This window comes from Etheostoma spectabile, chromosome 14 (assembly GCF_008692095.1).
Source record: "Etheostoma spectabile isolate EspeVRDwgs_2016 chromosome 14, UIUC_Espe_1.0, whole genome shotgun sequence".
Lineage (NCBI taxonomy): Eukaryota > Metazoa > Chordata > Actinopteri > Perciformes > Percidae > Etheostoma > Etheostoma spectabile.
In genome coordinates this window covers 786,377-812,676 of record NC_045746.1, presented here as the reverse complement: position 1 = coordinate 812,676, position 26,300 = coordinate 786,377, and the positions used below count along the sequence as shown (strand labels likewise).

The window sequence follows — 26,300 nt, the reverse complement described above, 5'->3', positions numbered from 1 at the left end:
TTCTTCTTCTATCTCTTTGTGGAAAAAGCACGTTAAAGTAGAGGTAGTAATGTGTGTACTCTCCTATATGCAGTAGCAAAAGAGGTATTCAGATCCATTACTTAGGTAAAAGTAGTAAGTGTTGTATTTTGTGTTATTTCATTATTAATTATTGATGCATTAACCTGTTTGTTTAATAATATAGACACGTTTAATAAATACCAGTGCATCATATTTTATGAACAGATTTTTTTATGTTAACTTTTACTCTTTATGGTAGCCATTGTAGGTAAATAGAAGTATGGATATAGTATAAAAAGAAATATGCAAGTAAAGCACAAGTACCTCAAACTTGTAGAAAAGTACTGTACTTGAGTAAATGTACTTGGTTACGTTCCACCACGGCCTCTATGAAATCTCTTCTACGCACCTAGCATAACACAGCATGCAAAAGATCACAGAAACTTCCAGTAAGTTTCTACCCAAACCTTCAGTGCAGCTGTCGATTAAAACCATGTACGTTTTATAAGCTTCTCCAAATTTCCACCCGGCCTTGCCTCAACCACCCCTGAAAGAATGTAAAATATGTTTGCATGTTTAAAGTTAAGTTCTTCTTTATTCTGTCTGGATTCTTTTTCCATGTTAGGGTTAGCTGAACGTCTTGGCAGTGGTCAGCTCCTAAACACACAGACTTCCGGCTGTCTCCAGTAAGGGAAGACAGGACACATCCAAGAATACTGATTGTTTTGGTTTATTCCTCACATTTATATGTGTACGTCCAATTGGAAGGGGCTCCACGTGTACTTTGCATTGACAAAGATGAAAACTTGACCTGGCAAACCCAAAGGTAGAGTCAAAATCCATGTGTTAGTATTTGCTTCAGTTTATTTACATGGGAGAGGAATCCAGCTCATTTTGCTGTATTTGGATGTGTTTGATGACACCAGTGGAGAGTCATGAAAACCAGCTATTTCTGAGCCCACGCTATTAGGAGAAGGCAATAAAAAAGCACTCTGCATTTCATTAAATCATGTCTTTTCTAATGCAAACAGGACAAAAAATACAAATGTGGCTAAGGAGCAAAATGTTTCAGTGGGCACATACCCTTACTGTACTGCTTTGTACTGGGCTGTCTCCTTTTGGCTGTGCTCTGTCATGTGCTGTTTATTCTCGTTTTACGTTTATGCCGTATCCTTGTGGTTTTGAAAGTGAGGAGCTTCCAAATGTGTGTGTGTGTGTCTTGTCTGTGGGGCCCTGGAATGAAGCCCACTGCCACAGCATCTTCAGTGATTATGGTCTCTCCTGTCACTAAGCACTTTGTCACGCTTGGGTGAAAAAAAACCATGATGGGGGCTGGGGGGTTGTTGGGGTGCAGGAATGTAATTTGCATAGATGGGGCTGTAGCTGGATATGCTGTAGACAGAGCAACATGCCGTAGGTCATGGACTGTAGTGTTAGCATACAAAAGTGAACTAATTGATAAATCTAGGCTGTGAAAATAAGGAATTGTTGGACATTTTTGGAAAAATCTTTTTTTTGCGGAGACTTGGATGACAAGATTGCTATCACTCTCATGTTTGCCCAGTAAATATTAAGCAACAGCCAGCAGGCAGTTAGCTTAGCACACAGACTGTTACAGGGAGAAACGGCTAGCTTGACTCTGTCCATAGGTACAAAAATGGGCCTACCAGCCTAAAACTCAAAACTTAACTCACTCTATCACTTTTTTTTAATCCTTACGGAAGCCAAACTATCAATTTGCGTACCATATTTTCCCAAAAAGTCTTTTTTAAGTTTATCAGAAAAATTTGGCGATACATTGTTTTTTCCGCACATAGACAATATGGTGATCTGTGCTCAAGTCTAGCATGTAGCATTTTCATACATGCTTCATATACTATATCTAAATATCCAGCTGCAATGCAGTCTTGTTTACATGGTGTGGTGTTTTGTTAAAGCAGCCTAACACAGGATTGTGTAAGTTCCTCAGCTGGGCTGCTCGTGTCTGGGTCATATCACTGTGTCAAAATATCATTACCAGGGGGTCACACCCCTGAGGCGCCACCGCTAAAGCTGTTAGCAGTGTGTTGTCTCACATGCACATAATAACTAGGCTTTCCACTGATAAAGTTATGTTTTAAAATGAGCAATAATAAAAGGTCAATCTTCTTATAAACAATATAGTTATTGAATGGTAGCTAAACAAACTATTGATAATAGCAGTTTCTATTTATAAAGATGGTGCACATTTTTCTGCCTACCAAGCACAAAGATTTCCATTCATACAGATTAACTTGTTAATGTGCCATTACATGCAGGCACTGTGCATTTACACATGCTAGTACTGTACAAACAATGATGAAAAATGATTATAAATTCTGGCTTTGGTTTCAGCACACAAATACCAAAAGTACTTTAACATAGCGTGCCAACTTTCACAAAGCCCTGTGTGAAATATCACACATGAGGCCTGCCCCAAACACCTCTTCAAACATTATTAGTCTAAACTTCTGCTCAGTGATTGTTGTGCCTCTGAGGGGAACCAGAAAAGTTGTGGCTGTGTTGTTTAATATTCACTTATGTCAAGTTTTCACATCAATGCCTACAGAGTAGCATGCACAAAAACACATGCCATACAGATTCCTTGTTGATTTAATTTCCTCACATCATTTGGTATTACTCCCATTGCATCACACATTACATCTCCAAATCATAAGGATTTGAAACGGACCAAATAGAAGTGTGTTTTTCTTTTGGTTCATTCCCAGCGTCTCTTCTGTCTCTGTTTACAGTTGTGTTGAGTCAGTAGTGAATGTAAGAAGACCTGCCAGGAACAAGTGTGCACAGAGGCCCTAATGGTTGATCATAAAACTCTTTAGATTCCTGTCTTTTATGGGAGATGGTGGAAAAGCAGTAGGACTTTAAAGGGCCTTCTCCTCACAGCGTTGGTTAACTAGAGGTGGGCTTCAGTGGAACAAAGACTATTTTTCTTCTTTTTCCAAAAACAGCATGAAGCATTCAATTGCAGCTGAGAGCCAGATGCAAACTAGGTAGCTGGCTTCTAATTGGTCTGTGTTTTTCCGCCCCAATGCTATACTGAAAATATATATCTCAGTATTAATTTAAATGACTTTCAGGTAACTAACTCTCATTCAGCACCGAGTACGGCTGATAAACAAGGTTAGCAATATGCCAGTGATTGATCGCATGACTTCAAATCTTGACATAGCTAGTAGCCCACGCCTGTCAAGTTATTCAGTTTGGCGATATCCCCAACTACGTTTACCACCACATTCCTCTAGACACACACACACACACACACACACACACACACACACACGTACGCAGACTCATGCACACAGCCACACATATCAGCAGAGAGCATAATGTTGAAGTCACAGAGAAGCCGTCTTTCCTCCTCTGAACTTTTCCCCCTGGCCTTGTGTGGGTTGGAGTTTTAGCATCATGTGATTTTTAGCTCCAGTATTGCTAAGTTGAACACCTTTTCATGATTACTCTATGCCAGTATTGCATGACAGACTGAAGGTTTTCACTGCTGGAAAGCATAATCATGTAAAATTCCCACTGTCAGTTTCTGACCTTTATTTCTTGATCCACCCAGCTGTGTCAAAGCCGTCGAATTACTCTTACTGATACTCTTTACCACAGATGTTAAATGTTGTTTAAGCGAATAAATGTTTTCCCATCCCTGTCAGCATTTCACCTCGCTATTAGCTGTACTTGTGGAACTCCCTGACCTTAAGTGTAGAACAAACTAAAGTTTAAGGTAAATGCAAACAGCTGGTATGCGCATGGCATGCTCTGTATGTTGTTAGGTTGGGCATCATCTAAATAAGCATTTTATATTCCATACTGATCGGTAAATTTTAACATTTGATGGTAATGACGTTGTGGTAATGTTTAGTAACAGCTATTTGAAACACCATGCTTTTTCATGGGCTTTGATCTGAGGTGCTGTTTAGCCTGGCAGTGACGCTGTGTGTGTGTGTGTGTGTGTGTGTGTGTGTGTGTGTGTGTGTGTGTGTGTGGTGTGTGTGGGTGTGTGTGTGTGTGTGTGTGTGTGTGTGTGTTGTGTGTGTGGTGTGTTTGTGGGTGTGGGGTGTGGGTGTGGGTGTGGGTGTGTGGTGTGGGTGTGGGTGTGGGTGTGGGTGTGTGGTGTGGGTGTGGGTGTGTGTTTGGTGGGTGTGTGTGTGTTTGTGGTGTGTGTGTGTGTGTGGTTAGGACTTGTAAGCTGTGACACCTGATAGTGCATCCTGATATAACTAGTGGCCTTTATGACATTGTATTGTTTTACAAAAGTCTTGATCTGGAATTTAAAGAGCGGAGTCCTTTTGTAGCATTATCCTAGACTGCAATCACATTTAGTTAAAACTGCGCAGTACAGCAGTAGAAGCACATGCAAGTTTACAATGATACAATTTCTGCTATAGAGTCTGTTTGACGGTAGCAGCGAACATAATGTTTAACTTTACAATGGAAAAACCCATTGGTCCTGAATATAATACCCCAACCCTGCAGACAGACATAGACAGACAGGGTTTGCTGCCACAGTCTGGTTCTAAGACTCAACATCTTAATTGGTTTGGCATCTTCAAATACTGCAATCCAACAATGCTCCGGTGGTTTTACTTAACCAGGGGAATTTGCATTAGCTGTAGCCATGTTTTGGAATGAGTATTGACTTTATTGGCCAGGTCTGCTTATGCATACAAGGCATTTGACTCAAGTTTACAGTAGCTTGGGATTGAAGGCATAGTGCATGTAAAGGCTGCAACTAACAATTATTTTTATCATCTATTGATCTACGGATTATTTCCTTGATTAATTGATTCATCTTTTTGGTGGAAAATGCTAATACAATTTTCCAGAGTCCAAAGTGAAAAGCGATTCAATTTGTTCTGATTAAAGGAAGAGCAACACATTCTCACATTTGATAAGCTGGAACCATTTTTATTTAAATAGTTTCATTATTATTTGAAAAATGGCTTCAACGATTAATCGATTAACATAATAGTTGCCGACTAATTCTTTGTTGATAGACTTTTATGGGCTATTTATCCCAGCTCTAGTGGGGTTTATATGTAGTATTTCTGCTTTCCCAAAACACTAAATTACTTCAGGGTTTGCTGAATGTGACAGTTTCAACCCAGTGTACCTGCTTCACCTGTGTTTTTGTTGTTTTTAACGCACTCTTACTTGTACGTACATGGCTCGCTTTCAAATTCTTGCTCAAACTATGTGACATTTCTGGATGGTTGGTGATTATCTGGATATGTACATTAAGTATGATACTTTTGTGTGTGTGCTATGCTTCCCTTTTGAGTTGCTGGTCTTACTTTTAGAAAGAGAAATGGAGTGGAGAAATGTATATTTTGATTTCTAATTGTTAGCTACTATGCTGAACAATAAAGGACATCAGTGAGATAGAATTTAGTGTCCCAGACCCAGATTTAACCCCTGCTCAGCTTAACTTCAATCTTCCATCTTTCCCTATTGCCCTAGGAAATATCAAACAACCCATGTATTTGTATCTGTATTGGTTTCTTTAAACAAATTACATCAACACGGGCTTCTTATGGGATTTTGCAGAACAGCTGTAAGACATTACAAATAGAAAGCACAGTTATAGTTGTACATATAGGATTTCTTACTGAAAGATCATCTGTCCTACTAAATACACTGGTGAAGTGCTGTGCTATGTGGCTTCAGATGGAGGTGAGGGTAGTGAAGGAATATACGGTGTTACACCATATAATGTAATGAGACTCAGCAATCCCCTCCAACATGGTTCCCATCATGGAGACTTGCACTTGTGGCAGAAATTCCATCCCTGTAGCAAATACCTTGTCTGGATTCAATCAAATCAGCTTGCTGCCACAACATACCCAGAAAACTAAGGATCCCATCATGGACTTTAGGTTTGATGGTATTCAGAAGTGTTTGCTTAAAAAAATGGCATTTTAAACAATGCTAATTTGACAGCAGCAAAAGTTGATAAGACGCGGCTATTTCTTTATCTGGAATAATGCCGTTTTGGCACAGCAGTTTGGTTAGAGTCTGTGATCACTTAACATTATTTTGCGCTGTGCCAAGAGACGTCAATCTACTATGCCACTAACGCTCATTTATCATTCTTATATCTCCCCCAATTTAGTCATCACCAATTCCCCATGTGTACTGTGGTTCTTGTCACTGCAGATTTCACACTGTTTTCCCCCCTGACTCTTCATTTCTGGAGCTGTAGTAAAACATACTGCTTCATCAACATTCTGCTCAGGAGGAGCAAGAGGAGGTGGTGGAGGAGGAAGAAAACGTGTCTTAATGATGATTCAGCATTGCGCATAGGTAGTTGTATGGCAGACATCCACGCTCCTCTTGGGGCCGAAGGGTCGACTGGGCCAGCTGGCTCTGCTCGGAGACTCCATATTTGTTTCAGTTTTCTCTCCTTCAACGGTGTACTTTTGGAGACGGGGCCCAAAATTGCAGTGTGCTCACCCGTGATAATTTCAGATAGCAGGTGTCCCAAACACAAGGGCAAATATGACTCATCGCCATTGCCATGGAAATGTAGGAGCTGATGCTCCCGCCTGGGGACCTTTTACTTCCTGTCACATCAGGCTTAGCTGTGTCCAGATTTCCTGTCTGCCTAAGAAGGGAAGATTAGAGTGCTAACAAGTTATTATTCTTTTCCATCATGGAGCACACTTTGTATGATTTCTTGCTCTCTCACAATGTCTTTATCCAGACCATAACTCTCAATAACACCCCAGAGCATATTTTTCATTCTACTCCAGCCCCAATCCTCCCTCCTTTTTATTTTTATTTTATCTAAGCAAGTAAATGAGCGTGTTTGGCAGCAGCTATGTGGTTCTGAAGAGGCCTGTCCTTTATGAAGCATTTCATTGTTTTATTAATTGCTCTAAATCTCTGGTTGGAAACATCATGCTTTAACTGCGATTTCCACCCTGATGTTCCCTCACAGCTCATTTTTTCACATTGTATTATATCTTTTGTGGTAATAGTTAAGCTAGTGGAGGACTGCTCAGTATCTTTTGAGTTCCATGTTTGTACTAGGGCCCCACAATATATCATTTTTTTTAATTGTCTTTGTGATATCAGCTGTTGCAATAAACACATTGCAAAAGGCTACGACACATCACGAAAGACACTCAAGTTTTTGTTAGTTGAAAGAAAATATCAGAAAATTGCACTTTTTTTAGTGGTGGCTTTTATATTTAATTCAATGTTCAATTTGTTCAATAAAATGTTAAATGATTTCCTTTCAGTTGTTAAATTCAGCACGTGATTTGTTGTATTTTAGCAGAATACGGAAAGAAGCAGAAATTCTGAACTAAGTACTATTTGTTTTGTTTTTTTATCCCATGTAATGTCTTTATCGTGATATTCAACAAAGTTATCACATATTTTACTCATAGCGTGCAGCCCTGGTTTGTAATGAGGATAGTACATGTATGTGCCTGTGTATAAATGCACACTGGGAATCCCTACAGCTGCTGCCTGGTAGCAGGAGGGTGGGTCACCTCTGTCAGCACAGGCAGGAATGCGCTGCACACTCAGCGTTTTATACAAACTTGCACACAAAGAAACACAGAGTATGTGAATCAAGTTGACATGCTCACCTCATTTTTCAATCAAAGGCTGAACTCATCCTTTAAAAAGAAAAAAGAAAAACAATGCTTGATACTTAACTCACTTATAGAGAAAACCAGCAGGCACTCTGGTCTTGTTTGTGGATTCAGTAATAAGAACTGTTATGTCACATATGGAATAACATCTGTATAAATGATTAGCTGCAGATCTTTCTATTTTCAAGCACATCTGTGCATAGTTTGATCAAAGATTGTTGAATTTGTAAGGCAGGTGCTTTGATTTAAAGATGTAGGGTAAAATTTGTGTACAGGGTTTGTGGTTCAAAGATGGAAACTTTTCTGTTGTCAGTTTGTTTATCTTTAATGATCCTCCTATCTTTTTGTGCCTTAAGGTGTTTTAGTTTTTCCCTTTTTTGCCTTGTTGCCTTTAATATTTGGTAACAAAGTACACAAGGAAGAAAGAATCTTTTCAACTGTGTTGCCTGCACGTTAACAATATTGAAACCTAATTTCTCTTTCTGTTCCTCTGTCTCCCTTTATTTCTTTACAGAAGAGGTTGACTATGCTAGCTATGGCACCAACACAATAACTCGTAAGAAGAAGGCAGCAGTCGCACTTCGCAATAATGACATCAACCGCAAGCGGCCACACATCCGCATTGGCATGCCACAGGACTTCCGGCCCGTCTCCTCCATCATTGATGTTGATATCCTACCTGAATCTCACCGCCGTGTCCGACTGTATCGTCACGGCTCGGACAAACCCCTGGGCTTTTACATCCGAGATGGAACCAGCGTTCGCGTGACCCCACACGGGCTTGAGAAAGTCCCCGGCATCTTCATATCTCGGCTGGTGCCTGGAGGGTTGGCGGAGAGCACCGGGCTGCTGGCGGTTAATGATGAGGTGCTAGAGGTGAACGGCATTGAAGTGACTGGAAAGTCCTTAGATCAGGTAACGGATATGATGATTGCCAACAGCCACAACCTAATTGTGACTGTCAAGCCGGTGAACCAGCGCAACAATGTGGTCCGCAGCAGCAGGATCTCGGGGAGCTCAGGTCAGTCGTCTGACAGCAGCGGATCAACTGGCTACCCGACTTTGTCAGTGGCCTCAGTGGGGGCAGTATCCTCTGGAGCACATGGTTACCAAGACGACCTGGAGAGTGACGAAGAGACGGATATTGTCATTGAGAGCAGCCTCAAGCGGCCGTCTCAGAGGTCCAATGCTTCCCTGGCGTCCAGTGTGTCTCGCACACACCACCAGACACCAACAGCTTCGGGCCCAGTGGCACCTCCAAGCCCCCCCACGCGTCCTTTATCGGTGGTCTCCACGGCCTCCTTCCACTCGCAGACTAGCCTCAACGGAGGGTCCCAGCCCCCCCACCACCACCACCACCACCACAGCAGCAGCCTCAGCTACCAGCTCCACAGAGACCTGAACCTTCAGCCCAACCCGCACCAACAGTCCCAGCACCGTCATCACCAAGCACAGCCGCCGCATCACAGCAGCAACCCAGCCCTCCGCCACAGCAACGGCAGCCTGCACAAAATCCTCAGCTCTCTGAAAACGGACCCGCGACACAGTCTCGCTCTGCCCAGGGGAGGGGTGGAGGAGGACGGCACCGTCATTACTCTATAATACCTATAAACGGACTAGCACACAGACAGAAACATCCCAACTGCTCAGAGACTTAAACTGGAACACCAGGCGGGATAAATATGAGCATGAGTGTGTTTTGTCAGATACTAATTTTGTAACTTCTTTTTGTTTTTTCACGAAATAATTGATAATTGGAAGTTACAAGCCAAGAAACAAGGAAAATGTATTGTATATATTTCTTGTATTTTTTTTTTAAAGTTGTCTTTGTCTTACATCAAAATATTTGTACATGTGTGTGTGTGTGTGTGTGTGCGTAATAAGCATCAGAACAAATAACTGTTTTAGGCGAGTCCACTGTATCCTACAGTTCTGAATGTGCCTACAGCCTAATATCTTTGACTAGTGACCACTTTTATTAAGATCATTTTTCATTCTTATTACTGGGACCAACTTGGGGTTGCTTGTGGATGTTTTTAAAGAGTAAATCTATATTTCTTATATTCTGATAAATGCTTTTTAGAGTATGATTTTTTTTTTAAATAGTTCTTTTATGCATTGATGATTGTGATCAATCCTTGTATCTGTTCCAATAAATTATTCTAAGTCTGCCAACTAGAAATGTGACTGTTTGGCTCAGTAGTTACATTTATGTTTCCTAAAGCTTTACATTGTTAAAGTGGTATAATTTAATCTGTATTGCAGCTGCTCTCAGAATATAATCTTTCTTGAACAGCCACAACTATTGAATTTGTGAGACTGAGCATAATGGTTAAAACATTTTTTAAGATTATTTATTGTGCTTTAATGCCTTTTTAATTGATAGGAAAGCTGTAGACAGGAAGGGGGGGGGGGGCAACATGCAGCAAAGGGCCACGGGTTGGAATCCAACTTGGGCCGCTGCGGTAAGGACTGAGCCTTGGTACATGGGGTGCACCCTCAACCAAGTGAGCTTCCAGGAGGCCCCATTATAGTTTAATTTTGAAGATTTTTTTGAAGTTTTTTACCTTTTTCTCTTAAAAATAGTCAGTGATATATAATGAACAATTCACAAGGTTAAAAGTTACCTGAAATGTTGCACTGGCCAATTTAATTTGTCTTAGATTAACCTAATTTTAAATCCTTAATACCATCACTTTGTCACTTAGTTGTGGGTGCATAAATGAACTATAATTTTTTTTATTTGTTTCATCAAACATTTGCAGCAAAGGAGTGCTTTGTCTAAGCGTACAGTAGATACAGGTTCATTTAAATTACAAAGACAATATGACATTCCGAGATATTTCCTGGATGACTTGACTGACACTTGAAAGTATAAAACATCAAGTTTGGGGTTTTAGCCCCTTAGAAGAAAAATCAAAGGCTTTTCACCAAACTCACTGCTAACAGTCAACAAAGCAAATTATCCCAGCAAAGGCTGACATACCAATGTCTTCACCAACAGCAGCATCTGTAAATGAGGAATGAATAACCACAAAACAGTTAGGGGTGTGACTGCTTTCTGGTAACATTAACTTTCTGCAGCTACAGTATATCATGAAGATATTTTCACCTCAGTACCTACAGCAATGCTGAAGACTAAGAGCACGCCTTTTACCTCATTACCATAATGTAAATCCTTTAGTGCAGTTTATTGCAACAAGTCCATGCCTGTTAGAGTAGTCAGGTTGGGTAGGATACACAGGTAATGTTTCATCACAAAATAATGTGCTCTAGACGTCACTTTTTCAGAATTCAGATACAACCAGTCTTTATCATCATCAAGTATATTCAACATGGACATGCAGCAGCTTTGTCCTAGGTCAGAGGCCCTCAAGCAGCAGCAGCAAACTCCTTTCACCTCTCTGCTAACTAATGTTGGTCTGCACTGTTTACTCGAGATGCCACACTGCTCAAACAGCTAATAGATCATTGACACCCAACTGGTTAACTTTGGCTGCAGTCTACACCAGTAGCAGATTTTAGTGTATTGGCTGACTCTAAATCCTGGATGATCTTTGCTATCAGTGTAATTAACACTGACTTTCAATTATTGGAAACGTGCATACAAAGTATAAAATGTAATATCAGCAGAAGACATGCACAGGCAGTAGCTCATTTTAGATTTTAATAATTTTAGCACCAATGTGTGAAAGAGCTTATGCTCCCCACATGTGACACAGAAGCTCAGCTGGCCATTTCGAGGTCAAAGTGTAGACTAATTAAAGCTGCCAAAGTATTGTTAGTTTAATTAAAATTAAAAATGGCCAGGTTGCCATTGCAAATGAGAACCAGTTATCAACGGCTTACCTGGTTAAATAAAGGTTAAATGAAAATAAAATAAACTTAATGTTTAGGGGGAGACATTGCTGCATTTTCTCTCCACATAAACTGATTTGGCACCTTATCAATTCTATTAGATAGTTAATATGTTGTTGAAAGGTGTGGTAAACTTTCTTAACCAGTGCCATAGCTAATGCCTCTGACATGTGCAGACCGCTAAAGTCATTTGTCATACAGTAATTCTGGCTGCCATCTGCTGGCTGAAATTGCAATTACATTGCATGTTCTGGAACGTACAGAACATTCACACACGTTGGATTTTCTTTAGGGCAGAGATCTTCAACAGGGGGTCCAGGACCCATAGGGGGTCCTCAGAGTCAATGCAGGGGTTTTCTAATTATTGCAAAATTTGGTTTAAAAGAAAAAAAAGTCTTAACATGAATCTAACATATTATTAGCAAATATAAGTCCCACTGCTTACTGGCCTACAGGTAGTCACTCAGGTCCTCCACAGACACAGATAATCCTAAGGATTCACTTTGCCACATGTATGTTTAACATTAAAACATGATTTAACAAGCATGCAAACAATTATTAGTCTGTTTTAATAGCTTTGTATTCTACGCAAAACGGTATGTTTAAATGCTTTAGGCTGCCCAAACGTTATTGTAGGCCCAGTTTACTATGCAATTTCATTTTGTACAATAAATGTAGTTGTGGGTCCCTGCTTCGTCTCTCTTTCAGTTAAGGGGTCCTTGGCTTGAAAAACGTTGAAGACCCCTGTTTTAGGATATAGAAAGGTTTGCTTTGACGTCAATTATAAATGTAACGTACCCGCATATTTAGAGTAAAGTGGGCTAAAACCATGGCTGCAATACACTGTTGTGACCCTTATGAGCCACCATCCGCTGCAAAAAGGCACGTGACCCAGTCAGTTGACAAGGCAAAACCAAACACGGCAGTAGATCAGAAAGAAGCCAGGCAATATGGACCGTCATCGGGTTGACAGGGTGGGCCTGCTGTCCCCCCTGGAGGAGTCCAGCGCTGAGATAAGCAGAGACAGCGGCATCGTCTCCCAAAGTGCGAGCAGTTTGTCCATGGTGAGCGAAATCCTCAGCAGCGGTACCGTGTCGCAGAGCCCCAGCTTTGGCGCAGCAGCCAATGGTGTCTCTCAAAGCCCGAGCCTCAACGAAGCAGCAGACCCCGAGATACCCGAGCAGAGCTACCCAGAGCAGGACGACGAAGTCCTGAGGCACACCGCCCTCAGCTACTCCTCCTACATCAAGGCGACAGCTGGGGAAGAGGTTTGTGTTCATGGCTTTTACACAAGAGAGCACACTATGTCGAAAAGCACTGCACGTAACTAGCTGAGTTAACCTTAGCTTTTTGTTAATGAAGTAGTGTAGCACACACTAGTAGCTATAACTGCAATGTAATGTTACTTGGCTAATAAATAGCTTCAGCTAACGAGCAATGCAGTTATTGCATGGATGTACTATAAGTAATTGACCAGCGGCTGGAAGTGAAATGGTTGCTAAGCGACACTGAAGTAGTGACATGATTGGTTCGGGTGTCATTTGATGGCAGTTATACTAGCTAATACATCCATGCGGGAAAGTTATTGTTTTATATTAAGTCTTGGCTATCGACACCTTAGTCAAAACTGTAAAGTCAGTCCAAGTCCCGAAGTTTTTATTTTCGACTCCTCAACTAGCTAGGCATGATGCATTCTTCACCTAGCTAATGTATGATATTTAATAATGTTATAACCATAAAGCGGCTTTTAAAGTGGTAGCTACTCTATGAAGTTCAGTATCACTCTGTGAAAGCAGTTGTTTAATGCCTTCTGTAGCTCTGGAGGACAATGACCCAGATGATAACAATCAGTTGGAAACAATGTAAACACCAAAAAGGTCACCTGTCTTTATCATTAAAAGACAGATGTCTATATTTGTAGGAACTATGTTTTGTTATGGTGATGCTCAACTGACCAAAATTGCTGTCACTCCTGAGTAGACATTAACTGGAAATGCGTGATACCAGGCAATTTATAAAAGTGCTGAGCTAGCTAGCTGGGTCTGTAGGAAGACAAAGGTGCCTGTGTTTTGGTCCTGTGGTCTTTTCTAACTCAATTTAAATGCATTTTATTAATTCCAGCTGTGACTGGTGTATGCGTGTATAATTTGAAAGTGCACAGAAGCTGTGTCCATTTTTACAGACTTATTTTTATGATTTCTCATCTAGATTCTGTGCTTGGACAAGAGCTTGGAAGAAATGCTGACAAGAGTAGATGAGTTTGTTGGAATGCTGGATATGGTAAGCAAAGTCAGGCTATGACACTGTATAATTTTATGAATGTATTGTATCTCATTTTGATTAAAATCAAATGATTTGTTTCTTGCAACCTTCTGTGTTTTTCCTCCAGATTCGTAATGATACCTCCCAGATAGTGAATGAAAACCTACCTCAAATCCAGCAGAAGTCGGAAGAAATGAGACAAATATACAGAAGAATTGATAAGTTAGAGGTGAGTGATCATTTTAACTTTGCAAGATTAAATACTAGGGAGTAATTCTCTTTAACTAATACTACAAAAATATGTATTCTGAAATGAATGTAGCATGAAACCTGTGTTGTAACATGATGTAAACAGGATTTATGTGCAGTGTTTTTAGTAAAAAAATAAACCAAGAAAAATATCCTCCGTACAAGAGAAGAACTTCTGAGAGATATGACGAACAAGGTATTCTTAATTGGTTAATCATTTTTATTTCAATAATGGAAGTAAACACTGGTCTAAGAGTGCAGTATGTTCCCGTTTTTAAATCCCACCGAGTAACTAATGAGGATACAATCCAGAACATAATCATGACCGCTATTGTTTTCATATGGAGTTGGTTTTAGTAACATTTCCGTTTCTCATCTGAAGGGCTGGCTTTGTTAAATTCACACTTTTTTTTTTTCTTATACTATTTCAAATGTGTTTTTAAGTTCACTCATCCACCTTTTATTTTTTTTTAAAGATCCAATTTAAGATAAACTGTTTAAAGATTGTTAAAGATTAAAGATTTAGGAAATGCCTGCATGGGCTTGTGAAAAAAATGGTTTTATGTAACTGGGATGTTTAATTGTCTTGAATGAAGTTTCACTCAAATAGTGTTGCTCATAATCTCCATTTCATCATTTTTTTGCTATAATTTGGTATTCTGGTGTGCATGCAGGCCTTTGTTAAACTGGTGGGAGCCAACGTCAACGCGATGGAAGAGCAGGTCACACAGGCAGAAGGAGAACTAGGAACACTACCAGGTGCTTTCAAGAAGATCCTCCGCACAATGAGTGTCCCAGGCTTCTTAAATGTGAGAGCGCCTTCATATACATGTGGATTTGTAGTTTTTACATTGTATTTTGTTTTTTCCCTACCCATGCATTTTATGTGATTTCATATTTACAATCATGAAATAACCAGTAATTTATGGTGTGAAACATTTGTGCCGCTGAGTTGAACAAAGACCCTTTTCCAATAAACATTTAGAATCCAGCACAATTGTTGTAATTCTACTTCAGGCAGTGCTATTGGATAATTCAGATTCATTTTGTGTCGGTTCACTCACAGAAACCGGCCAGCCCAAGAAGACCAGCGCCACATCAGCGTCAAGAGATCCCCAGTGTGTTCCGGACAGACGATTATTTCACATCACAGCCAGAGCAGTGACACGCTAGAACATTTAACATATCACTTGGTTCTAACCGCAGAGGCCTGTTGGGTGAATCTGTAGAGACTTTTACTGCCATCCATTACAAGAGGATCTATTGGTGCAGTGGCCTCAACGAAGCAATAGTAGCCTTTCTGAACAAGTCACTAGAAGTCAAGTGTGAGAAGACATTCTGCATTTTTGAGTGTCTTTTTACTGGCAACATGCACTGAACTGTAGCAAAATGATTTTAAAAGTGCCTAAATGGGTCTTATCTCTGTCAGTTTTGTTTTCACTATTTGTGAAGAAAAACAATGTCAGATGTTGGATTTTTGACAAGTCAGGTGGACAAAGTCATCCAGCTTGCCAATAGGACACTGTAAACATGGTACAATAGCAGGAGCTGTAAAGATCTTAAGTGTATTACATAAAGAATTAACCCAGCTTTTTTTAATAATTACATTCCTGTTACTGGTGTTTGTAAAGACCTGCACGCTGTTATGAATTAATCTGTATTTCTAATGTCTCATCACTCGCCACGAGCAATATAGATCTTATCCAGTTAAGCATTTAATGTCTTCCATTTTAAAATATTTGCTTTATTGCTAGCCTGAGTTACTGACTATGGATGACAGTTGCCTCATTGATATGGGGCTACATTGTTGATAGCACCTTTTTTAATAAAAGCACACTATAGATGAGTTGATAGTTGATGAAAGTTTGGGCCATGGGTGGAGCTGTAATTAAGTTTTGTAACAATAACTGGAGGTGACCCTTACCCATTTAACAAGTTTTAATCAATAATGGTTACAGGTTAATTTATGATTTGATTCATTATTTGCCAAAATAGTTAGTAATAAAGGTGTTTCATTTACAAAATGATTTTGATTTGTTTTATCTGAAATAATCATTAAAGATTTATTTGAGACAACGTCTTTCTTGTGTGGCCCATTATTAGTGGTTTTCAGTTTATATAATACATCCATGGGTTGGTTAAGCCATGGTTTTGTAAACACATTTTGACCTGAGTTTGTTCTTCAGGCAGCGCTTCCTTGTAGTCCCGCCCATAAATCCATAATATGGTCCCCCCTGACATACTAGGATTGACCATGAATGTATTATATACATATTCTTATTATACATCTATGGGATTGACGGGCCTAAAGTCAAACCATGGGTTTAGAATTTGTTGAAGTTGATCATGGATGTATTGGGAGTTGATACCAAGGGGTAAGGTAAGGTAAGGTAGGCCTCTCCTCTCTAAGCGAAGCTCCCTATGGCGCCATTTTGATGCTACCAAGCCATCACCCTCCGTTAGCGTTCCATTGACTGCCACTCATTTTGGCGCCACTTTGACAGTGAATAACTTTACATCTGAAGCGTTTCAAGACTCTATTTGTCCGTCTTTTATTTCTAAAGGAAAACGACAATGTATAAAAGGCTCCATCACATTGTAGCTCACGTTACGGCTCCGTATCAGACGTTTTTGTAAAAATAGGCTAGTCGGGGAGGACGAGCTCCTGAGAGGCTGAACTCAGGGCAAAGTGTTAAAAATCATTGTTGGCCTTCATTGGTCAGCTGTGAGCGACGACATAGGTTTGGCACGCTGAGGAAGCGGGAACCCCAACCCCATCATCCTTGCCTGGATCTTTCTCCACGCTGGCTCGCCCTCTGATTGAAAAAGTAAGCTAAAACTTGCGGACACGGTAAAGTACTGTTTAAGTAATGCTTCTCCCCAACAAATTGTCCACTTGTAGTAGCACGGTTTTGTTGAGACGAAAATAACGAAGATAGAATAGAGAACAAGTATATTGAGCGGTTCCGGGATAAGCACATATGTGTGCTAACGTTAGCCATAACTTAACATTAACGTTACGCTATTATGGCGGTGGCTCTCGATGTTAACTAGTGGGCATGGTTTGGGCTAAATGTTGACACTGGCTGTAGTAGTTTACCCCACAAGCCCCAGAATCGATGGGTAGTAACTTCTAATGGATCTGAATCTGTTTCCAACCTCTATCGAGCCTCCTTCAACAAATAAAATCGATGTGAACGTTACAAAAAACAACTCCTCGGGATGTCCTCACAACTAATTTCTTTACAAAACAAACTCAGCGATCTAGGTTATGGATTTGGTAATTGGTGAGATCGTTCTCGTTGAAACCGATTGAGAACTCGGGATATTTGCATCATTAAGTTCACCTGCAGCAGCCTTACATTAACTCATGTTTTTATTTTATTAAGGGATCCTATCAAAATGGGCAAATACTTCAGTATGACTATCTATCAATCTATCATCAGTAATTGTTTTTTTATTGCAGAATTCCTATGACAAACAAATAAACACAACAGGCAAACAGTACAAAGACATCAACTTAACTAAAATGAGTGACATTACAAACATGAAACATGGGGGGGGGGGGATTACAGTGTTATTTGATGCCCGTGTTTCTGTCTAACACATCATGTTACATCAGTGAAGTTATGATTGTAACTAATTAAATGATTGGCACTCCTAACTAGACTAGCAGTCTTTCTTTTGTAACTTGATAAAAGCATTGACCTCCTTCTCTTCATCCATTTACAGTGTTTATTTGATATGGTCATTCCTGAGTTGCTTTTTATTTTATTTTTTTACATATGCCTAAATTACTGAAGTGACCAGCATATTGTTATGTTAGAGAATGTGTTCATAAAGTGTCAACATGAGTTCAGTAAACAGCCTGCAGTCTACAGTGGTGCTCAAAAGTTTACATACACATGCTTAAGTTGACTAAAAAGATGGAATAAAAAATCATGTTTTGGAAATTTATTTTAATACCTAAATTAAAAAATGAGGTAAAATCCAACCTTTAAGGACACCAATTTTCTTTGTGAATGAATACGTATTGTAAATAAATAAATGTTCTTATTTAAAATACAGGGTCATAAGTATACATACCCCTATTAAATTCCCATAGAGGCAGGCAGATTTTTATTATTAAAGCCAGTTATTTCCTGGATTCGGATATTATGCATCCTGATAAATTCCCTTGGCCTTTAGATTAAAATAGCCCCACATCATCACATACCTCCTCACATGCTTAGAGATAGGCATGGGATACTTTCTATAAAATCATCTCTCAATGCAAATCAAACCAGGTATTAGTCTAACTGAAATAAAACCATGCCTATCTCTAAGCATGGTGAAGGTATGTGATGATGTGGGGCTATTTAATTCTAAAGGCCAAGGAACTTTATCAGATGCATAATATCCTGAATCCAGGAAATAACTGGCCTTTAATAAAAAATATCTGCCTGCCTCTATGGAATTTAACATAGGGGTATGTATACTTATGACCCCTGTATTTTAATAAGAACATTTATTTATTTACAATACGTTATTCATTCACAAGAAAATTGGTGTCCTTAAAGGTTGGATTTTACCTCATTTTTTAATTTAGGTATTAAAATAAATTTCCAAAACATGATTTTTTATTCCTCTTTTTAGTCAACTTAAGCATGTGTATGTAAACTTTTGAGCACCACTGTATATATATAATGAGACTCTAATCTTTTACAGATCTAAAGCTTCACAGATGGCTTGTGAGAAAGAAATATGGCAAAAGCTTGGAGAGGGCTTTGTCCAAGAATATTACAACCAGTTTGACAATACCAACAGGTCGGGACTGGGTAACCTTTATGTAAGTTTGTTAAGTGTCCATTTAATTAGTGAATGTTTTGATAAACATTAACATATGGCGTCCACACTGAAGAACTAAATTTTATCACACATTTACAGTTGAAGTTACTGTTGTAAATACTATGATTAATGGTCACTCTATATACATATATATAGTGTGCATGTACTTGGTGTAAACATGCATTTTTTTTTCTTAGTCTGCTGATGCCTGTTTGACGTGGGAAGGTTCACCTTTTCAGGGGAGAGAAGCCATCACTGGCAAATTGGCAGTAAGTATCGCTTCTTAATCACTTTTTATAAACTACAATCCACATGTCCAAATGTGGGAAAAGTACACTTCTCTAACAGGTGAGTAGCAACGGAAGAAAAAGAGCAGGGGTCTCATTTATAAAACCATGCATAGGATCCTTACTAAAAGTGCACATACGCCCAAAAGATTTCTGATTTATAAAACCTTGCTGCAAATCGAATTATAATTTTGACCTGTTCTCGCACAGTGTAGGGAAACCTAACTACACAGGCATTACGGCACTTGGGGGACAGCTTCGATACATACCAGACCCACAGGTATATGATAAGATTTAACCTGAACTATATTATATGCAAACAAGTCTTAGTGATGAAGTTAAAGATTATAATATTTATATAAAAAACTTAGCTGTAAACAGCTGGTTTCCCCCAGAGTTGCGAGGACCTGTATTGGGACCGGGATGCCATGGTTCTGGTGCATTGCCCTCTCTACTGCACCCAATTCAGTACAGAGATCCAAGAGCGCAGCTTTAGGGAATGTAAATCGTCATAAGTCAATCACCGTCATGGTCCCTGAAGTCTCTTTCTCTCCTTATTCTTCCATTTGGGGTTAGTCCTCCTGGAAAGCCAGCAGTGCCATCATGCGGCGGGGGGGGGGGGCGCCGCCGCCGCCGCCCCCACCACACGATTGTTAACACCTTGCCAAAAGCACAGCATCAACTAGTTGTATCCCCCACCCAGAAATACAATTTGTAGACAAAAGTGTAAAAGGCAAACCCACCTATCTTCATTTTTTGTCACCAACAGTATTAAAGTTCAGACTGATAACGAGGACATTAAGCGTAACGACTTCTCGAGAGCTTAACGGCTCTATTTTCAGACTTTGACATTTGATGATATATGCACAGTATTAAACACATACATTTAGTTATTTACACTGTGTTGTGCTGTTATCTAATGGTAGGGTATTTGATGCTCTCATGTATTCCATGGAGTCAGGCCATCTCCTCCTCCCGCGCTCCGTAGCGGACAATGTGACGATGAGACAGCGCTGATTAAATATTAAGAATGAATTTTGATTTGAGTTGGATTTTACAAGGTGTTCATAGAACAATTATCACTCAGGACAAGCACAAATAACACAGCTGAAAAAAAAACGTGTGAGGCATAAATACTTGAAAATATTTACACATTTACTTTCTGCAGTCTGACTTCAGTTCACCACCTCACCATCTGTGTCGCCAGTTCCCACAGTCTCTCAAATGTGTGTATGCATTGGTCGGAGTTTACGTGGAGGACCGCACATTCCTCTGTCAAGTGTGTTTTCTATAAATCACATCCTTTGCATGGGAAGTGGCGTAAGCACATTTTCGGTCCCGTTTTGTGCATATGCCACATTTATAAATGACACCCATGAGCCGTTCACTGGTAACTTCCTGACCAAGCACCTTTTCTTTGTGTGTGTGTATATGTGATTTTGTACATTCTATTAATAAATGCTATTGTTTCCAATCCACAGAACTTGCCTTTCAAGCGTATTAAGCACATTATCACAGAACAAGACTTCCAACCCACGATAGATAGTTGTATCCTCATCATGGTGTTCGGACAGTTACAGGTAAGCTGGTACATTTTTGTTAATACCCTTGGGTCTGCACCTGAGGCCTGTGTCAAGCAAATTCATCTCAGTCTGGCTCTCTTTGGGTTTCCTGACTTCACTAAGCCCAACATTGACCATCCTGGATAGCTGGTTCGCTGGTTATTAACTGGCTTTGTTAACGCTGGGTTTTCCAATCCAGCTACAAGAGTGTTTGTTTTATTTACAAGCAACATTGTCAGAGCCATTAATGAAGTAATTAATGTCAAATGTGATTTTTTTTTTATATATATATATATATATATATATATATATACACAGACATATTTAACTAAAGGTGCTTTGGAAATACTAGCAGAACAATTTCCAAATATTAAAACTAAGGTTATTAATAATGGGAAAATTGTTATACATTTCTTTAGTGTAGAGTAATTAGTGATTCTATTGTTTTTCGGTCTGATGACTAACAAACAAATGAGTTTGTGATGCACATAAAACATTTCTGCTGCCGAAGAAGAAAAGAGTGACAACTGTCGTCCTTAACAATGACTTTGTCTTTTGAATATTGCATGTAAGGTTAACAAAAAAACTGATTTATGTAAAATACATTTCTGCTTTAGTTACAGTTCATGTCATCATTGTTCTTACAAATACTTCATTTTTCTGCAACAGGTAGATGATGATCCACCAATGGCCTTCCATCAAGTGTTCATGCTTAAGAACCAAAACTGTGCATGGGCATGCACAAATGATGTGTTCCGGTTAGGGATACACAACATACCAGTGTAGCGATCTGGACTTGTCAGTTCACACACATTGACATCTAGAGTTTGTACTATAAACATGCTGTTATCAAAAAAAAACAAGGGATTATTGTAAAGATCCCTCCATGTTTGCAATAAAAAACATATATAAGCATGTCATGTAAAATTGCATTCCTCTTCAATAAAAGGATTTATTAGTCTAAAATTTCATCATTCGTCATTTTGGGGATCTCTGTCATCTACTCTAGATAATGTGGTTTTGTTACAGCACGTGTATGAGCAGTAGAGGCGCCATAGTCCTTCTGTATGGGTGCTGTTTAAAGGGTTTAAATAACAAAGCTACAGCTGCATCCACACACAAGGTTATGCGACGCGTCACGCAGTACTAGCCAGAAGAACCAAATTCAGAACTTCGAATGACACCGACGGTGAAATAATTGGCTTCTCGGAAAATGGATCTCATGAATATAAATCGGCAATCTGATAAAGAATCGGTAAGCAGTTACAATACACTACTGTATCTACGGAGACGTAACAGCCAAATAACCTACGTGAGTTACGTGTCAGTGTGTTAACTTTAACCTCCGGATAAATGGAGGTGTTTTTGGCTTTGTAAAGTGAAAGTCTTAGCTATATGAATATACGTTAACCCAACATTGTAACTGTTTCAAAACTGGCCTTGTATGTCAATGCAAGCTAACGTTAGCCAGCTACCTTATCTGTCGGTAACGGTGTGCCAAAAAATGATAGAAGATGGTGAAGGCATGATCCGCCCTTCTCGTTCTCTGATTGGCTAGTACTCCTCGTGTGCTTTGTGTGGGTTGGTTAGGTTTAGGCAAGAGAAATGGGATTGGTTAGGGTTAAGTAAAAATGTGATGTTAAGGCAATCAGAGACAGAGAAGGGCGGGACATACCTTTGCCATCCTTGGGAAGAAAAATCTTTAACCGTCTATGAGAAAAACACGTGATGTGTAGGAGCGGGTTAGTCTTGAAGACTGCTGTCATTCTGAATAAACTCTTCTAAACTGTAATTTATGCTATCTATGAATAAGGCTGCTCATTGGTTAGCCTTGCTGGACTTTGTAGACCGCCTGGGGTATGAATTGTTTATGTATTTAGTTGTGTTTGTATGTATGCAAATGTTCTCAATACATTTATTGAAGAAAAAAAATACAGGTGGTTTTCGGATGCTGCGTTCCAGTCATGGGATAGTTAACTAGCATCAGCTTGCTAGTCGGAGGTCCTTATTGCATGTAGCCCATAGACAGTAAAGGTATAAACCGTAGATATAAATGAAACAGAGGAGGATGAATAAGACTGCCCCCCTTAAACATTTTATTTTATGGTAGCCTACTATTAAACGTATCTAAATATTTTCACTTAAATACAGGCAAATATACTCGACGTTGTTGTGTTACGTAAGACAACTGAGTCGGGGTAGATAGAGTTTACCAGACTTTCCCGAGAAAAACTGAGTGGTGTGCCATTGTACTTTTTAAAGTAGGAGGTCGACATTTTCAAGTTCCGAGTTGTATGGAACGCAGCCTCAACCGTTGAGAAAATGCAGTTATATTTCGCAAAACGGTATTAGCTATGGAACGTGGCAAAATAGTTGATAACTATTTTTATTTAATGTATTTAACAGGGGCAATGCTCTACGATCAACAGTAAAGCAACTGCAAATGAGCCAGATTTAGCTCAGCAGGCTAATTTTCATCTGTTGTCCCTGGCCAGTTTGAAAATGGCAACCTAAAAAACAAAAAATGACAAATAGTCAACATATAAAAACAACATACACAGACCAACATAAAAAACAGACAATGCACAACAAGTGACAAACACTACACATACAACAAGTAACATGACAAAACAAATTCGCAGCAAAAGTCAACAGGCATTAAGGAATCTAAGGTGCATAAATTTGGTTATCAATATGCCAGTTCTTCAGCTGACCAGTAAAAGAGCAATAAGTATTTACTTCTCTTATCCGTATTGGCAACATATTTCAGTCTTTAGATTCTGTTATATTAATTTAATAACTAAAGCAGCCTAATATTTGGCATGTGAATGCAGTAATGTCATGTCTCTTGTTGTGGATGTCAAAAGTAGCCTATTTAAATATAATTTAAGACAAAATTCGTTGTCTACCAAAGTACAAAAACTGTAGTGGTGAATGGGGATACTACCGATATATCTAAATTGAGCAATGAAAAAACAAACACGATATAAATTCCACACTAAATGTGAGGTGAAAATATGTTTACTCACTGTGCTCTGGCTCTTTAGAATGGCTTCAAAGATAAAGACCCAGACTGCCGAAATGGTTCAGAGAAAGAGGAAGAACCTTTGCTCCGAGAAAACCCCAGACGGTTTGTCATCTTCCCCATCCAGTACCCCGACATCTGGAAGATGTACAAGCAGGCACAGGCCTCTTTCTGGACCGTGGAGGAGGTGGGTATCAGTTTTACTGTACTGACTAAATGTTGTCATTTTAGTGGCTTACGGGTAAGCTTTACTTACCAAATGTATTTTGATGTAACACAAACATTCTATCATTCTAACAGTCTTTAAAGTATCATTCTATTTAAGGTAAAATAAATACTACAGATGTAACAAAAATCACAAATGAACCTTACTGTCTTGACAGCAGTTGAAATGCACACAACTCATTAAAAAAGTTATGTTGTTTGCGTTTCAGGTTGATCCCACAAATACATACTGTATTGCAGCCCTCCACAAAAATACACAAAAAATTGGGAAAACCTAAATAATGTATGAGACTGACAGGTGTACATTTTATGTTGTGTCTTTCCAGGTTGATCTAACCAAAGACTTGCCACACTGGGACCGTTTGAAACCTGAGGAGAAACACTTCATCTCCCATGTGCTCGCCTTCTTCGCTGCAAGTGATGGTATCGTCAATGAAAACCTGGTGAGGGATTTCACTCAGATGTAACAGATGTTTTTAGACTGTATGCCTCAAGAGATTTAGTTGTCGTAGCGTAGTCCGGTGACATTTGCGCTCAGAAGCTCGAGTGATGCATTTTACGTCACCGCTAAGAAAGGACAACAGCACCATTCAGATCTGGAGACAAAGAAGACATAAACATGACAAGCTAATTATCTCTTCTGAAGAGTCCATCATGTTTTTTTAATCCTCAATGTTAGCAACTGTGTGGAGGAGGGGTGGAGGTTGGACGCTTCAACAGTAAAGGGCGACAGAAACTAAGCGCCATAGCTTTAAAAATTAAAAAATTAAAAGACAATGTGCAAGTTTTTCTGTATTGTGTTTGTGTCTTTTCTAACAGGTGCAGAGGTTTTGCCAGGAGGTGCAGGTCCCTGAAGCACGCTCCTTCTACAGCTTCCAGATCCTTATAGAGACTGTTCACTCAGAGATGTACAGCATGCTCATCAACACTTACATCAGGGACCTGAAGGAGAGGTTTGTTTTTCTTTTCTTTTTGGATCCTCACTTCCTATGCTCAGTGGAAACGGCAAAGATAATGTGCCTCAGCGCTTTTGGGAGCAAGTGCATAACCATAGTCAGACAGATTCTCCCCATATATCTAATCTTCTGAAGATGCAGTCAAACCGTTAGACTCGCACCTGTTCATCACATGCTACGTCTATTTCACACTGTGGTGATTTCTGTTGCATTCCCATCTGCAGCAGCTTTGTCGTACCTACAGAGTAGGAAGGCAACAATTTCATGGATTTTGCCGCATTTTAATTTAGGTAGATTTGTTATTTCTTTTCAATGTTATTTCTTTTGATCTAACTAAAAAATGCAAGGTAGTCAATAGTTTTCATAGTTACTGTATTTCTTATTCTGAGTCTATCTAACATGTCCGAGCTCTAGTAGGTAATTTGGTATTAATTGTGTGTTTCAGGGACAACTTATTTAACGCCACTCAGACCATGCCTTGTGTGAGACGAAAAGCAGACTGGGCCCTCCAGTGGATAAATGACAGCAAATCTACATTTGGTAAGGAGGATACATGTACCACTTTCAAAACATCATATTGTAAATTACATAATACTGAGAAACTCTAACTTGGGGGAGCTTCCCATTCATCTTTGGTTAATAGTAGTTTTCACATTTTTTTGCCCAAAAGGAGAGCGAATTGTGGCTTTTGCAGCAGTGGAGGGCATCTTCTTCTCTGGTTCATTCGCTGCCATCTATTGGCTCAAGAAGAGAGGACTCATGCCTGGCCTCACCTACTCCAACGAGCTGATTAGCAGGGATGAGGTAAGATTAAGCCCCAAACCAAAAGACATGTGGTTTAACCTGTCTAAAGAACCACCAACTTTGAGTGCAGCTGGAATAAGCAATTATGTACAACATGGCGAAAAGGGCTTATGATTGTTCTCAGGCCGCTTTGTTTGACACACCTGCATAGTGTGCACATTTTCCCTCTCATTTCAGGCCATTGAATTAACTCTGAGGTAACTGTACTGCTGTCTGCATTTCCCACTCCGTTGATTCAACAGCTGGCTCATTTAGCTCTTCCATTCCCACTTTGCTGTTTACAAATTGTCAGAGTAGCTATGGCGCTGTACAGTCAGTTTGGGTAGTAATATGGTCACAGTTTGCATATTAAGGCAGTAAAGACACTGTTCTTCTCTGTTTTAATGTCAACTACTCTGAAATGTTTATTGATGTGTTTCCTAGGGCCTGCATTGTAACTTTGCCTGCCTGCTGTACAGCTACCTGGTGAAGAAACCATCAGAGGACAGAGTAAAGGACATCATCACCAAAGCTGTTAGCATTGAGCAGGTCAGCTAATGTTGGTGGGAATATACTCAAACCAGACTACATATATATATATATATATATATATATATATA

The 26,300-nt window shown here is 39.5% G+C and overlaps 4 protein-coding genes across 7 annotated transcripts in view; all 4 read left to right on the top strand.

The window, feature by feature from the left end:
- The window catches only part of pard6gb (par-6 family cell polarity regulator gamma b), a 31,672-nt gene extending 21,844 nt beyond the window's left edge, over positions 1 to 9,828 (top strand). For both annotated transcript variants that reach the window (XM_032535008.1, XM_032535009.1), the window contains exon 3: positions 8,161 to 9,828. In XM_032535008.1, the coding sequence (XP_032390899.1) occupies positions 8,161 to 9,248 (1,088 nt within the window). In that variant the 3' untranslated portion in view covers positions 9,249 to 9,828. The remainder of the gene's footprint in view (positions 1 to 8,160) is intronic.
- A 2,528-nt stretch (positions 9,829 to 12,356) lies between these two features.
- On the top strand, positions 12,357 to 16,042 carry bloc1s4 (biogenesis of lysosomal organelles complex-1, subunit 4, cappuccino). Its single transcript, XM_032535021.1, has 5 exons — positions 12,357 to 12,772; positions 13,713 to 13,784; positions 13,894 to 13,995; positions 14,690 to 14,824; positions 15,082 to 16,042. The coding sequence occupies exons 1-5, from the start codon at positions 12,455 to 12,457 to the stop codon at positions 15,178 to 15,180; spliced, it is 726 nt and encodes a 241-aa protein (XP_032390912.1). The 5' UTR covers positions 12,357 to 12,454; the 3' UTR covers positions 15,181 to 16,042.
- A 528-nt stretch (positions 16,043 to 16,570) lies between these two features.
- On the top strand, positions 16,571 to 21,541 carry LOC116701367 (nuclear transport factor 2-like). Of its 2 annotated transcripts, none has more exons than XM_032535030.1 (5): positions 16,571 to 16,843; positions 18,723 to 18,843; positions 19,040 to 19,111; positions 20,611 to 20,709; positions 21,361 to 21,541. In XM_032535030.1, the coding sequence occupies exons 2-5, from the start codon at positions 18,739 to 18,741 to the stop codon at positions 21,475 to 21,477; spliced, it is 393 nt and encodes a 130-aa protein (XP_032390921.1). In that variant the 5' UTR covers positions 16,571 to 16,843; positions 18,723 to 18,738; the 3' UTR covers positions 21,478 to 21,541. The 2 variants fall into 2 exon arrangements, with proteins under 2 accessions (XP_032390921.1, XP_032390920.1); XM_032535029.1 differs by having other exon boundaries at positions 16,748 to 16,866.
- A 158-nt stretch (positions 21,542 to 21,699) lies between these two features.
- The window catches only part of rrm2b (ribonucleotide reductase M2 b), a 5,695-nt gene continuing 1,094 nt past the window's right edge, over positions 21,700 to 26,300 (top strand). The window contains exons 1-7 of one of the 2 annotated variants that reach the window (XM_032535014.1): positions 21,700 to 21,946; positions 23,739 to 23,903; positions 24,268 to 24,384; positions 24,761 to 24,894; positions 25,343 to 25,437; positions 25,568 to 25,701; positions 26,125 to 26,229. In XM_032535014.1, the coding sequence (XP_032390905.1) occupies positions 21,905 to 21,946; positions 23,739 to 23,903; positions 24,268 to 24,384; positions 24,761 to 24,894; positions 25,343 to 25,437; positions 25,568 to 25,701; positions 26,125 to 26,229 (792 nt within the window). In that variant the 5' untranslated portion in view covers positions 21,700 to 21,904. Of the gene's footprint in view, positions 21,947 to 22,411; positions 22,549 to 23,738; positions 23,904 to 24,267; positions 24,385 to 24,760; positions 24,895 to 25,342; positions 25,438 to 25,567; positions 25,702 to 26,124; positions 26,230 to 26,300 lie in introns of those variants that run through there. The other variant, XM_032535015.1, reaches the window with a different exon arrangement.